Source organism: Megachile rotundata, chromosome 12 (genome assembly GCF_050947335.1).
Source record: "Megachile rotundata isolate GNS110a chromosome 12, iyMegRotu1, whole genome shotgun sequence".
Taxonomy (NCBI): Eukaryota; Metazoa; Arthropoda; class Insecta; order Hymenoptera; family Megachilidae; genus Megachile; species Megachile rotundata.
The window spans coordinates 9,139,165-9,153,781 of NC_134994.1; the positions used below are offsets into that span (position 1 = coordinate 9,139,165).

General features: G+C 40.4%; 2 protein-coding genes across 2 annotated transcripts; both read right to left on the reverse strand.

Annotated features, from left to right (window-relative positions):
* Positions 1-249: 249 nt before the first annotated feature.
* On the reverse strand, positions 250-6,719 carry LOC100876722 (uncharacterized). Its single transcript, XM_012282980.2, has 7 exons — positions 6,288-6,719; positions 5,789-5,913; positions 5,604-5,702; positions 4,805-4,873; positions 4,643-4,729; positions 4,176-4,530; positions 250-2,671 (listed from the first exon to the last, which is right to left on the reverse strand). The coding sequence occupies exons 3-7, from the start codon at positions 5,661-5,663 to the stop codon at positions 2,358-2,360; spliced, it is 885 nt and encodes a 294-aa protein (XP_012138370.2). The 5' UTR covers positions 5,664-5,702; positions 5,789-5,913; positions 6,288-6,719; the 3' UTR covers positions 250-2,357.
* Positions 6,720-6,835: 116 nt separating this feature from the next.
* On the reverse strand, positions 6,836-13,553 carry LOC100883581 (uncharacterized). Its single transcript, XM_076537701.1, has 5 exons — positions 13,518-13,553; positions 13,349-13,447; positions 7,486-8,022; positions 7,097-7,372; positions 6,836-7,026 (listed from the first exon to the last, which is right to left on the reverse strand). The coding sequence occupies exons 3-5, from the start codon at positions 8,020-8,022 to the stop codon at positions 6,940-6,942; spliced, it is 900 nt and encodes a 299-aa protein (XP_076393816.1). The 5' UTR covers positions 13,349-13,447; positions 13,518-13,553; the 3' UTR covers positions 6,836-6,939.
* Between the last annotated feature and the right edge of the window lie 1,064 nt (positions 13,554-14,617).

The window sequence follows — 14,617 nt, forward strand, 5'->3', positions numbered from 1 at the left end:
CTAAAATCCCAAACTTCCACGGTTCCAAATTATAAAAATTTTGAAGTTCTAAAGAACCAAAATCCCAAAATCCAAAAATCTCAAAAGCCCCAAAGTTTCATAGTTCTACGATTTCGAAGTCCCTAGCTTCTAACATCTCAAAGTCCAAAATCCCAAAATCCCAAAGTTCTTTATTTTATTTCCCACCCGCAGAAATTAAATTGTCTCCACAAAATATTTGCATTCGTAAGGTGATAGAAGTTACGATCGTTTTAGACAAAGAAATAGGAAGTTTATTTCAATTCAAAGCGGCACGCGCACACGTGCTGTTCCTTTTCGTCCACGATGTAACGCTCGAATAATATGGGCATTTTTCACAGCAATCGCGTTGACTCGCATGTCAATTCACAAATTTTTCGTGACTTCCGTACAAACTTGTCCTTGCAGATTTTTCGAGAACCTCACTCAGAAACTATAAATCATGCACACGTGTTTTCGCGATACAAATCAAAGTCGAAAACACATTTAGAACTCGTATTAATCGCTTTCATTAAGATATAGAAACAGTAATTGCGCTGCGCATTCATAAGCAATTTAAACACTGATAATATCTTTTGCTGTTATCTTATCATAATTTCCAATAAGTATTATGAATCTTGCTCATTGTGTTTGCTTCACTTTCGCATACCTTTCATTAACATGTTGGAAGTCATTAGTGCTATAAATTTAATACAATCGAGGCAGGAAATTCTTTAATTTTATGCAATACATAAGTATTATACTTATGCAAGATATTGCGTCCAAATTTAAATTTGCAGAGTTGGAAGATTTCTGACGATTTTATGTGTGGTCATACATCGTGGAGATTTAATGCATGCAGATGCTATGCATGGTAATTTGTGGTCGGAGAGACAATGCATGGAAATGTACTGTGTGGAAGTACAATGTGTGGAGATTTGACGAGAGAGAATACGGCGCGTTGAAGTTTAATGTGAGAAAATTCAATGCATTGATATCCCGCGCGTCGGTATGCAGCGCGTCGGTATCCAACGCGTCGGTATCCAGCGCGTCGGTATTCAACGCGTCGGTATCCAGCGCGTCGATATCCAACGCGTCGATATCTAACGCGTCGGTATCCAGCGCGTCGGTATCCAACGCGTAGAAATCCAACGCATCGATACCGAACGCGTAGAAATCCAACGCGTCGATATGCAGCGCATCAATACCCAACGCGTCGGTATTCAACGCGTCGCTACTTCACGTGTGTAAATTCGACGAGTGGAATTCTAATGCGTAGAAATACAATGCGTGGAAGTGCAATGCGTGGAAATCCAACGCGCCGATATCCAACGCATGGAAATCCAAGGCATCCATACCCAACGCGTGGAAATCCAACGCGCCGATATCCAACGCGTAGAAATCCAACGCGTCGATATGCAGCGCATCGATATCCAATGCGTCGGTATTTAACGCGTCGCTACTCTGCGTGTGTAAATTCGACGAGTCGAATTCTAATGCGTAGAAATACAATGCGTGGAAATGCTATGCGTGGAAATCCAACGCGCCGATATCCAACACATGGAAATCCAAGGCATCCATACCCAACGCGTGGAAATCCAACGCGCCGATATCCAACGCGTAGAAATCCAACGCATCGATACCCAACGCGTAGAAATCCAACTCGTCGACATCCAGCGCATCGATACCCAATGCGTCGGTATCCATCGCGTCGGTATCCAACGCGTCGGTATTCAACGCGTCGCTACTCCACGTGTATAAATTAGACGAGTGGAATTATAATGCGTAGAAATACAATTCGTAGAAGTGTAACGCGTGGAAATCCAACGCGCCGATATCCAACGCGTGGAAATCCAGCGCGCCGATATCCAACGCATCGATGTCCAACGCGTAGAAATCCAACGCGTCGATACCCAACGCGTAGAAATCTAACGTGTCGATACCTAACGCGTCGATATCCAACGCATCGATACCTAAAGCGTAAATATACAATAACTGGAGATCCACTGCATACAAATTCACCTCATAAATTTCCCAAACATTAAACTCCAACGCATGAAGACCCAACATTTACCACACACCGCATATAACAAATGTCCCAGATAAAACGAAAGTTTACCATAGTTATCATAATGTTTTCCAATTTTCCTTCGTCGAACACTCCACATTTTTACCGAGCATAAACAGTAACGAAATGATTCATTCTCTTAAGCTTATCGGCGTTACGATGACTCTGTAAAATTGTTCACACGTTATATAATTCTGTGCTAATACTGTTTTTTTTAATTTCCATACGAACACGAAAGCCAACGTACATTATCAGTTTTTTGATTTTAGCCTTAACAATATTGCCTTGTCTTTCAAGACTGAAACGATATTCTGTTGCTCTTGGCTGCAATTTTGTTCTCCAGCGGTGCATCTTCTTCGAATCTGGGTCTGTCTCTTGAACTTGCAATTTTGTGCTGTATTTTGTATCCGTTCGATATGTCGTCTTTGGGAGCGATTTTGTTTTGTATGGTAATCTCTGCTTGCGTTGGTCGAGAGCCGTAGAGGGATCCGAAACCAGCGGTGATGCCGTGCCAGGAGTAGTTCGTGTCTTCTTCTACGTTCTCGTGGACTTCGTAGGTGTTTTGGTTGTTTGTGCTTCCGTGACTTCCGTGGCTTCCAAGGGGACCTAGAACAAATTTTTTGATATTCATGGATCGAAGTACAAATACATGCAACTATGGGTGCAGAACAACGCTACATGTGCGAATAATTTGCAATAAAAATCATGAACTATTTTGATGAACGATGGTATTTAATACCAAGGTGAAACGCTAGAAACGACACGCAGCTAATTATTCCAAATACTATTTCATTTTCTAATACGATCTCTCTCACCTTAATAAACTACCGTAAAATAAATATAGTGATCAATACAACGCTTGGAGATTCGACGAGAGAGAATACGGCGCGCAGAAGTTTGATGCGTGGAAATCTAACGCGTCGGTATCCAACGCGGCGATATCTAACGCGTCGGTATTCAACGCGTCGGTGTTCAACGCGTCGGTATTCAACGCGTCGGTGTTCAATGCGTCGGTATTCAACGCGGGTAAGTTCGACGAGTGGAGGTGTAATGCATAGAAATACAATAGGTGGAAATCCAACGCGTGGAAATCCAACGCGCCGATACCTAACGCGTCGATACTCAACGCGTCGATACCCAACGCGTCGATATCTCACGCGTCGATATCTCACGCATCGGTATCCAACGCGTCGATATCCAGCGCGTCGGTATTCAACGCGTCGATATTCAACGCGGGTAAATTCGACGAGTGGAAGTCTAATGCATAGAAATACAATCGGTGGAAATCCAACGCGTGGAAATCTAACGCTTAGAAATCCAACGCGCCGATACCTAACGCGTCGATACCCAACGTATGGAAATTCAACGCTTAGAAATCCAACGCGCCGATACCTAACGCGTCGATATCCAACGCGTGGAAATCCAACGCTTAGAAATCCAACGCGTCGATACCCAACGCGTGGAAATCCAACGCTTAGAAATCCAACGCGCCGATACCTAACGCGTCGATATCCAACGCGTGGAAATCCAACGCTTAGAAATCCAACGCGCCGATACCTAACGCGTCGATATCCAACGCGTGGAAATCCAACGCTTAGAAATCCAACGCGTCGATACCCAACGCGTGGAAATCCAACGCTTAGAAATCCAACGCGTCGATACCTAACGCGTCGATATCCAACGCGTGGAAATCCAACGCTTAGAAATCCAACGCGTCGATACCCAACGCGTGGAAATCCAACGCTTAGAAATCCAACGCGCCGATACCTAACGCGTCGATATCCAACGCGTGGAAATCCAACGCTTAGAAATCCAACGCATCGATACCTAACGCGTCGATACCCAACGCGTGGAAATCCAACGCTTAGAAATCCAACGCGCCGATACCTAACGCGTCGATACCCAATGCGTCGATATCTTACGCGTCGGTATTGAATCCGTCGATATTCAACGCGGGTAAGTTCGACAAGTGGAAGTCTAATGCATCGAAACACAATGGGTGGAAATCCAACGCGCCGATACCTAACGCGTCGATATTCAACGCGATGTTACGCAATACTAGAAATCTATAGCACCCTTTACTATCATCTACATAAATACAAATATTTACCATGACCACCATGACCGCCATTCCCACCATGCCCACCATGACCACCATGCCCATGGCCACCGTGACCACCAAAAACACCTTGAATACTACCTAAAATCCCATGATTACCAACCAGGAAGGTTAAGCTGTTCAAACCGAACGGATCTTTATCCTTTGTCTTGAAGGTCTTCTTCATTTGCTGTTGCTTTATACGTTGCTGTTGCAGTTGCTCTCTTTGCGCCCTTTGTCGTTCTCTTTGAGCTATTATTCTCTCTCTGCGTTCCTGTCGTATGCGTTGCAAGTCATCCGTTTGACGTCTTTGGCCTGACGTTGCTTTTACTAAATTGCCGACAGCTTCCAGGGTTGAGACGGGAATCTTAAATGTACAGACAAATGTATAGACACTCTTTATATTGCCGCTAGCAGTACATAGTTTATATAGAATAAATAGAATATAATAAGATTCTAAATGGAATAAAATACCGTACCTGTAAAACGCTGTCGACGAGTTGCGAATTTTCCGGACTGAATGACTGAGCGGCTGCTGCTGTCTGCCTGATGGCCGTGATCGGTATCTAAAATTGCATAAAATTTAATTTTAATACAAGTATATATATTTAATATAACTACAAAGAACATAGAAGTCTTACATTAAAAATTTTGTCTATCACCTGACCACCTTGTTCAGGATAATTCTGTCGTTTCATTCTGTGAAGCATCTGCAATAAAATGTACAATTTTTGACAGGTGTGTCTCTTTCAAAAGAAGGAGGCCTACATAACGAAATCATGGTTATAAATTCGTAGATGCGGGTTAAAAGTTTGGCGATGCCCACAGGGATTCAGCTGCTCGTATACCCACGTTCTTTGCCAACTTTCACTTTTACATTTCACTACATATAAAGAACGTCAAATGATTTACTGCCTGGTGATCGAAAGGTCATCGTATCTTGTGTCTTCGATCTCGCACTGAATTTCTTCTGTTGGGAATTTATTTTCTGTTGAGGGATTGAACCTTCATTTTGTTTTCAGAATGTATTCCTTTATTTTCTAAATAGTTTAGGAATTCTTTATTTTGAACTTTTTAAAGGAGGAATTATGTTTAACATTTTGATTTGTTCAAATTACTTTCGAAATCTGAAATTCAACTACCCTTGTCTGTTCTAAATCAAATCTTTTCCTTCTTCAAGTTTAATATAGAATTCTAAATATTATTATTGCTCCGCAAATTGTTAAAATGTGAAACAGTAGACAACGCTCATCAACAACACCGACCAGTTAATCTTACAATACGAATAACAACAAGATTGAAAATAAATTACCTACTCCTTAGATTACCTTTGAAATCGATTTGTATAATAGAATTTTGCTCTATAATTAAATATAACGACAATAAAAATTGAAATTAAGAATGGTACAAGTGCGAAATAGAAATAGAAATGAAACTCACCCCCTCCGAAGCAACGACGCAAACCAAAGCAGCAAACACAACGCACTTTCTCCCCAACATTTCAGTGACACGTTCGATTTGATCCTCTTGATCAACAAACTGCAAGAAATGTTCGATCCACGGATCTATAAGGGTGACTGCAAGATCCCACGCCAACGATCGACCAATCACAACCTCAGACTTACCGATCTTCACGCAATACTTTTCGATCACCGATCCTTTCTATTTCACGTAATCTTCGTACACACTGTCAGCCCCTCCTTTGCTTCTTTCACCGAGCGTTACGTAGGCGGAATCACTGTTATAAAATCTGTTTGAAAAGTGCATCTCCTGAATATGTAACTGACTGCATATGCAATCGTAATAAACACATTAAATCTTTTTTCTTTTTGCAACTTCGAAAGTAGCTCTTTACTATTTATGATGGAGTGACACTAGCAAGGGAATATAGAAAGAAGATATTTTGAAGAGGTAATCTACAGACAGATGCAAATGGTGAGTCAACAGATCTGAAATAACACTTTGCAAGATTCACTGACGTTTATGTTAGATTCTAGGTAAGTCAGTAAATTGATTAATAAAAGATTACACTGCATCCATGTTTTGCTATAAGCTCGTTGACATCAAAATTGCAAAACAGAAAAGAGTTCAGAATAAAAATTGCTCACCTATAATACTACTCACCAATACTTGCAGACAAAGACTTTCAGACACTCGATGCAGTTAACGAAAGACGCTCCAAGAAGCACCTCGTCCGTTCAATTTTTCAGAGGAATCCACGCCACTCCGGTGATCCACATACATATAAGGGCGAGTCAGAGATTTCACAGCACTCACCGACCAATCGAAAGCAGCCAAAGGTGCTTTCTACTCACCGCAATCGGACTTCTCGAATTCGCGTGATACCTACCTGTTTTCCTGATCACCCGTACGTGGGTCGCTTTGTTACATAAATATTCGGGCGATGATCTTTCGAAGTGACGTAACGTGGGCCAGATACAAACTGATGATGTTTTGAAACAAATCGTCCTTGAGCTCGATTCGTATTAGGATGACTGAATTTTCTTGTCGAGTTTAGAGAGAACCTAACCGAGAACTAAAAGTATACTTCTCCTACAATATAGATAAATGAAAAATCCCCTAAATAAAAGGTGACTTATCCACTGTTACACTCTCTATGTTAGACTCTTCCTAGATTCTAAGTGTTGTTGATTGAGTTCTAAGTCAACAAGTTTCAAGTTTCGAATGTACGTTTTAATCCAAGTCGTAAAAAGTCTTTGGCTACAAGCTAACGAAATATACATCGATTTCTATGAATTAATCTTGTAGTTCCTTTTCAGTAGGCATTGGGATTGTCTTGGAGGTACATGCCCACCTGTTTGCCCAAGTCTTTTTGAAACTCCTTCACGTTCACCTCCGATTGCTGGAAAATTAAAGAACTTCAGTAATCACTGACTTTCTGAATTGCTCAACAAGATAAAACTTCGTCTCACGTTCAACGCATCCTTCCACTCGATGTTGAACAGTCTAACGAGACCCAGAACGTTTCTCCTGATTAATCTCTGTAGGCTACCTCTAGTTAACGTGAAGTTCATGCTAGGTCTTGGTGTGGTCGTGATCGATGAACTGGTCGCGTTTCCGGTTGTGTTTGTAGAATTAATGGCTGTTAATGCACTCGTCATGGAAGCCTGGGTGGCTGAGTCGGGTGCGATATTATTGTTGATGATTTCGGTGATCTGTTTGATCGCTGATGACGTGTCATTGATTGTCTGAAATTAGAAATTTACAGTTTGTCGTGCAAATAACACGTAATGGTTTGAATAGATAACATTTGATATGTAATAATAGATATGGAATTTCAATCTAAAGAATGAAATCGTACTTCGAACGTGACCCTCGCCAAGGTCCAAAAGAACCCTGGTTTATGCTTTCGAACCTCTCGAACAACCCTTTTCGACTCTTCAGGTATGATTTTCTCCCCAATCGCGTTGGTATCAAGGTCCTTCTCGTTCGAGTCTTCAGACAACAACTTATCAAGTATTTTAAACTTCTCCAAAATCTCCTCCTCTCTCGAATCACTTTCCTCGACCTCTTTCGAGTCCTCTTGTTTCTCAAGATTCGGTCCAAAGTAATTATATGGTAGGTGGTCAGTTTCAGGTACTCTTTCAGTGTTTGGCAAGCTTCGATAATTTAATTCTAAGCTGGGTGGTCGCTGGTATGTCACAGGTGCTTCATGACCGATCGACGATTGATATCGTGGAAGTTCTGGCACGTGATGCAGCGGATACAATTGGCGATCCACCGGATTGTACGTTTCATAATTCATCCAGTATGGTGGCTGAGGGTCGCTGTGGAGGGGGTGCACGATACACAATAGCGATATGCCAGTCAGGAACAAATTAATCGGCGGCACCTGCATCTGTAATCAAACGCTCTTTATTAATCGTCGAGTTCTGATATGACGCGAAAGCAAAAGGTACACAAGTATGTCTGAACACGTGAGTTTCAACAGGGACAGTAATTCTGCTCCTGTGTTTCAATAGGCACAGTAATTCTATTTAAATGACACTCATTTAAGTGACACTTTTAATTAGGGTGTTTTATCTAACTTGTGTGTTTTAGTTAACTTGCTTTAATATTCATTTAATTTTGATTTGATTTAATACGTGATATTAACTAGTTTGAGTATGAAATTGATTTTTGTCACTGGCAGCCAACGTTTCAATTAATAATTTGATATTAACTAGTTTGGATATGAAATTGATTTTTGTCACTGGCAGCCAAAGTTTCAACTAATAATTTGATATTAACTAGTTTGAATATGAAATTGATTGTTGTCACTGGCAGCCAAAGTTTTAATTAATAATTTGATATTAACTAGTTTGAATATGAAATTGATTTTTGTCACTGGCAGCCAAAGTTTTAATTAATAATTTGATATTAACTAGTTTGAATATGAAATTGATTGTTGTCACTGGCAACCAAAGTTTCAATTAATAATTTAGCATTAACTAGTTTGAATATGAAATTGATTTTTGTCACTGGCAGCCAAAGTTTCAACTAATAATTTGATATTAACTAGTTTGAATATGAAATTGATTGTTGTCACTGGCAGCCAAAGTTTTAATTAATAATTTGATATTAACTAGTTTAGATATGAAATTGATTTTTGTCACTGGCAGCCAACGTTTCAATTAATAATTTGATATTAACTAGTTTGAATATGAAATTGATTTTTGTCACTGGCAGCCAACGTTTCAATTAATAATTTGATATTAACTAGTTTGAATATGAAATTGATTTTTGTCACTGGCAGCCAAAGTTTTAATTAATAATTTGATATTAACTAGTTTGAATATGAAATTGATTGTTGTCACTGGCAGCCAAAGTTTTAATTAATAATTTGATATTAACTAGTTTGGATATGAAATTGATTGTAACGATCACTTTTAACTAATAATTAATTGACAATGATTGTAATAGAAGGTAAGAAATGAATGACAATAAAATCGAGATACTTGCAGTGCCATGAATTCGCGCGCAAGTCCCAGGAACTCGATCCACCGGTTCGACCATAATGAAAGAAGGAAATCGAAGAACTAATGGAACCGCGATTGCCAGAAGGCGTTGGCCATTTTCTCGCGAAATAAGTAGTTAATCGTACACGGTATTCGCGTGATTCCCATCACGTAAGCCGAGAATCCCGCCAGGAAAATGGGAAACGCGATTAAAGGCGATTCGTATTCGACTCGAGATTCGATTTAAAGCGTACCATCCATTGGCCAACTATCGACTCGCGGGAAATTCACCCACAAGCACATTCGTGTGAAACACGTGTGTGCACGGCAGTCAAGCGTGCGTCGAGGAACAACGAAACGAGGAAATTTCAAAAACAGGATTTACCCGCGCATCAGCGTCGCGCTTTCACTGTTTCCACTTTCCAGCGCACTTGAAAAATGATCGATTAACGCGATGCAGCTGTGCGCGAGGTTCGATCAAACACGCGATTCGATGGAACGGGAGGCAGACGGAGAACGACTGGTCAGTAACGATCGAAATTCAGTCTGTGGAGGGTCCCTGGCCCAGTGGTTGGTCTCCTGCTCCATTTTCACCGGACGTGACCTCCGAGAAGACGCGTGCAGGGAATTCACTAGCGGCGATATTTCGGGACTTTCGAAACGATCGTTCTTGGATTTTCGTCATCGTTTTCGATGTAATTGCGATTGCGATATACTGGCTACACTGGGCTTTCGTTGGTCGATGTGATGGTGTGTTGCTTTGTGGATGGTGGGATTTTATGGTTGGAATTACTTTTTGGATTTTTGGGAGTTTGGGATTTTGGGAGTTTGGGATTTTGGGTTCTTGGGAGTTTGGAATCTTGGGAGTTAGGGATCTTGAGAGTTTGGGATCTTGGGAGTTTGGGATTTTGGGATTTTGGGATTTTGGGAGTTTGGGAGTTTGGGATTTTGGGGGTTTGGGATCTTGGGATTTTGGGATTTTGGGATTTTGGGATTTTGGGAGTTTGAGATCTTGGGAGTTTGGGACCTTGGGAGTTTGGGATTTTGGGATTTTGGGAGTTTGGGATCTTGAGAGTTTGGGATTTTGGGAGTTTGGGATCTTGGGAGTTTGGATTCTTGAGAGTTTGGGATTTTGGGATTTTGGGATTTTGGGATTTTGGGATTTTGGGAGTTTTGAGATCTTGGGAGTTTGGGACCTTGGGAGTTTGGGATTTTGGGAGTTTGGGATTTTGGGAGTTTGGGATCTTGGGAGTTTGGGATCTTGGAAGTTTGGGATCTTGGGAGTTTGGGATCTTGGAAGTTTCGATTCTTGGGAGTTTGGATTCTTGGGAGCTTGAAATTTTGGGATTTTGGGAGTTTGAGATCTTGGAAGTTTGGAATCTTGGGAGTTTGGGATCTTGGGAGTTTGGGAGTTTGGGATTTTGGGAGTTTGGGATCTTGGGAGTTTGGAATCTTGGGAGTTTGGGATCTTGGGATTTTGGGAGTCTTGGGAATTTGGGATTTTGGGAGTTTGAGATTTTGGGAGTTTGGGATCTTGGAAGTTTGGGATTTTGGGAGTCTGGGACTTTGGAAATTAGGGGTTTTGGTGCTTTGCGAATCTGCAATTTTAGACTTTGGAAGTTTAGGAATTTAGGAATTTAGAAGTTTAGAAGTTTAGAAGTTTAGAAATTTAGGAATTTAGAAGTTTAGGAGTTTAGGAGTTTAGGAGTTTAGGAGTTTAGGAGTTTAGAAGTTTAAGAGTTTAGGAGTTTAGGAGCTTAGGAGTTTAGGAGCTTAGGAGTTTATGATATTGAGATTTTGAGATTTTGGGATAAAGTTTTGGAACATCAAGAGTTTGATACCGTAATAAACAATGCAACAAAAAATTACCATTTTCGAATTACAGAATTATCTCCAATTATATTATAGAGTTATCTATGATCAGAATAGTTTGCAACTATGTAGCAAAAATAATCAGCGACTGCAATATAAAACTTGCAGTAAGCGTTGCGTTACCTGAATTCGAACACGAGGTCACCCAGTTTTTCCACATTCCGCAAATGTACCTGTTTCGATCGTTTCAGCCCTTTGCAATGATTAGGAACTATTAGAACGCATTAGGTAATCGATAGTCATCACGTAATACCAATTAAGGTGAAATCAAAGCTGCCGATCGGGTTGGAAAATTAATATGCTTGATAATGGTTCGTTACGAATGAATTCTCACGATACTTAATATTATGTTAATGCTTAGAATAATTCTAAACGATATGAAACAATCATATGTGTAAATGATACGTGTCTGATACATTTGTTATAGGAATTTTCTAGTTGTCTTAAGTGTAAACATTTGATTCTTTACTGTTATTGCCCTTATCGAGATTGGAAAATGATTCAGTTAACACACATGACCATTTTTCACTACCATACGCTTGTGTAAACCACTGGACCAGCAACTGAAACTTTCTACGGAAGTTTCACGAGTTATCGAGCAGGAATTTCTGTCGATTACGCGATCACGTGAAAGGTGAACCGATCGTTAAATGCATTTAACTCTTACAGAACTTTGGACCAGTAGACGACCATTTTTGATGTGTAATTTATGTATTTTATTTAACCTTGTGTCAGGTAACCTCGACAGGTAACTCAATTTCTACATTTCCTATGTTTTATTCAAATCGATAATGAACGACATGAAAAAAATAAAGGTACTAATTAAATGTAATGATATATCTCACTAAACCTGTCGACTTCAATGTCCTCTCCTTCTTCCTTTCTTCTAATTACACAGCAAGTCAACCCATGATTATTCCAGTGACATCATCCAAATAAGTTCAACCAACAAATGTCACACCTTCACAAACTGACTCACTCAGAAGTTAGATAATGACACTCAAATGTGTGCATATAGTGGTAAAGATCGAGTGAATTTATTCGCGATGAAAAGACCGTGCAGTGTGCGTGCAGCTCGCACTTAGGTAGAATTGATACTTGACGTTTGAAACAGAAGCACGTGGACCGGGTTACGCTCGCCTCAAGGATCTTTCACTTTCACTGTTCGCTGTCACGCGACCACGTGTTTCAAACACAGATCGCTTCATAGATCGCTTTTTATTGGTCCTTTCAACTTTTAGATTGACTCGATTGCATATGAAGGGAGTTTATTAATTTATCAATTTTCCGATTTGCTAATTTAAGTTTAGCATTTTGTAGTTCTTTGGTATTCTCACTTTTGGAGTTTCTGAATTTCCAATTTCCCAGTTTCCCAATTTCCCAATTTCCCAATTTCTTAATTTTCCATTTTTCCAATTTCCAAATCTTCCAATTTCCCAATCTCTCAATTTCCAAATCTCTCAATTTCCCAATCTTCCAATTTCCCAATCTCCCAATCTCCCAATCTCCCAATCTCCCAATTTCCCAATTTCCCAATTTCTTAATTTTCCATTTTTCCAATTTCCCAATCTTCCAATTTCCCAATCTCCCAATTTCCCAATCTTCCAATTTCCCAATCTTCCAATTTCCCAATCTCCCAATTTCCCAATCTTCCAATTTCCCACTTTCCCAATTTCCCACTTTCCCAATTTCCCAATTTCCCAGTTTCCCAATCTCTCAATTTCCAAATCTCTCAATTTCCCAATCTTCCAATTTCCCAATCTTCCAATTTCCCAATCTCCCAATTTCCCAATCTTCCAATTTCCCACTTTCCCAATTTCCCAGTTTCCCAATTTCCCAATTTCCCAGTTTCCCAATCTCTCAATTTCCAAATCTCTCAATTTCCCAATCTTCCAATTTCCCAATCTCTCAATTTCCAAATCTCTCAATTTCCCAATATCCCAATTTCCCAATCTCCCAATTTCCCAATCTCCCAATTTCCCAATCTCCCAATTTCCCAATCTCCCAATTTCCCAATCTCCCAATTTCCCAATCTCCCAATTTCCCAATTTCCCAATCTTCCAATTTCCCAATCTCTCAATTTCCAAATCTCCCAGTTTTCCAATCTCCCAATTTCCCATCTCCCTATCTCCTTATCTCCCTATCTCCCTATCTCCCTATCTCCCTATCTCCCTATCTTTCTATCTCCCTATCTCCCTATCTCCCTATCTCCCTATCTCCCTATCTCCCTATCTCCCTACCTCCCAATTTTCCCCCATCCCACAATTTGATAAAATTAAACTCTTCAGACATAAAGATAGTACCCATAAATAGTACCGTTTTCCTTCGATGACAACTGTTTCACTTTCTACTCACTTTTATTTGCTCCGCACACACAATTGTTGCGCAATCTGCTGTCCCACCAATTCTTATGCAATTCCTCGTTATCTTCTCGCGTGCAGCTGATTCCTCTGCCTATAAGAAACAACCCATATAATTTTGTACAAAGATCTTTAACTACGAACCAAATAATCCATTGTTGTACCCAATTTTCCGTGAAAACTGAAACCGTGAGTGTTCCTTACAACTTCCAGAAAGGACTTCGTGACAGTGACTGCAGACCTAGATCGTTCTAATATCTCAATAACTCTGCTGCAAAAAGGAATAAAAAAGTAAAATCCTTGTACCGTAATTTAGCGTGTCATTCATGTTTGAATGTCGTGTTCTCTGACCAATGCATTGATTTCGTTTCTCGTTCGAGGATGTGTATGAATATAGAACACAAATTTGGGTACGTGGTATATGAAGTTTCACCCGTCAGACATTTCGGCAATGTGTTGTATAATAGTACGGGGACGATTTGGTTTTTACGTAATGACTTCGTAATGAGTTATGAAATAGTCAACGAGGATACTTTGAACTCTGAAGGAATCTACGAATTCGAGAACTGAAGTGGGAATATATGTATGGAAAATTTATGTAGTTTTTCGATGGAAAATTTTAGGATCATTCTTTATATTTTTTTTTAGTTATTGATAGTATAGACATGATGGTATAGTACACTTTAATTATATTGTAGTAGTAGAGCGGGAGTAGTGATAGATTGGTACAGTTGCTGATATACTGAGTTTGAGGGCGAGTGGCAATATCATGCGTGGAAAATACGGGGTGTAGGGTATACAACGCGTGGTGATTCTACGAGTGGAGAATACAGCGCGTAGAGAATACAACGCGTGGCGATTACAGCGCGTGGAGAATACAACGCGTGGTGATTCCACGAGTGGAGAATACAGCGCGTGGAGAATACAACGCGTGGAGAATACAATGCGTGGAAAATTCAACGCGTGGCGATTACAGCGCGTGGAGAATACAACGCGTGGTGATTCCACGAGTGGAGAATACAACGCGTGGAGAATACAACGCATGGAGAATTCAACGCGTGGCGATTACAGCGCGTGGAGAATACAACGCGTGGTGATTCCACGAGTGAAGAATACAACGCGTGGTAATTCCACGAGTGGAGAATACAGCGCGCAGAGAATACAACGCGTAGAGAATACGACGCATGGCGATTACAACGCATAGAGAATACCACGCGTAGTAATTCTATACTTGAAGAATACAACGCGTGGAAAATTCAATGCG

What these genes read in the sequence shown, in the direction of transcription:
- LOC100876722 (XM_012282980.2), bottom strand. Translation starts at nt 5,663, where the DNA reads ATGTTGGGGAGAAAGTGCGTTGTGTTTGCTGCTTTGGTTTGCGTCGTT. An exon ending in TGATAGACAAAATTTTTAAT is followed by an intron (nt 4,730 to 4,804) that starts GTAAGACTTCTA and finishes ATGCAATTTTAG; the next exon opens with ATACCGATCACGGCCATCAG. An exon ending in TGGCGGTCATGGTGGTCATG is followed by an intron (nt 2,672 to 4,175) that starts GTAAATATTTGT and finishes AATTTGTTCTAG; the next exon opens with GTCCCCTTGGAAGCCACGGA.
- LOC100883581 (XM_076537701.1), bottom strand. Translation starts at nt 8,022, where the DNA reads ATGCAGGTGCCGCCGATTAATTTGTTCCTGACTGGCATATCGCTATTG. An exon ending in TGGCGAGGGTCACGTTCGAA is followed by an intron (nt 7,373 to 7,485) that starts GTACGATTTCAT and finishes TTCTAATTTCAG; the next exon opens with ACAATCAATGACACGTCATC. An exon ending in AGTGGAAGGATGCGTTGAAC is followed by an intron (nt 7,027 to 7,096) that starts GTGAGACGAAGT and finishes TTAATTTTCCAG; the next exon opens with CAATCGGAGGTGAACGTGAA.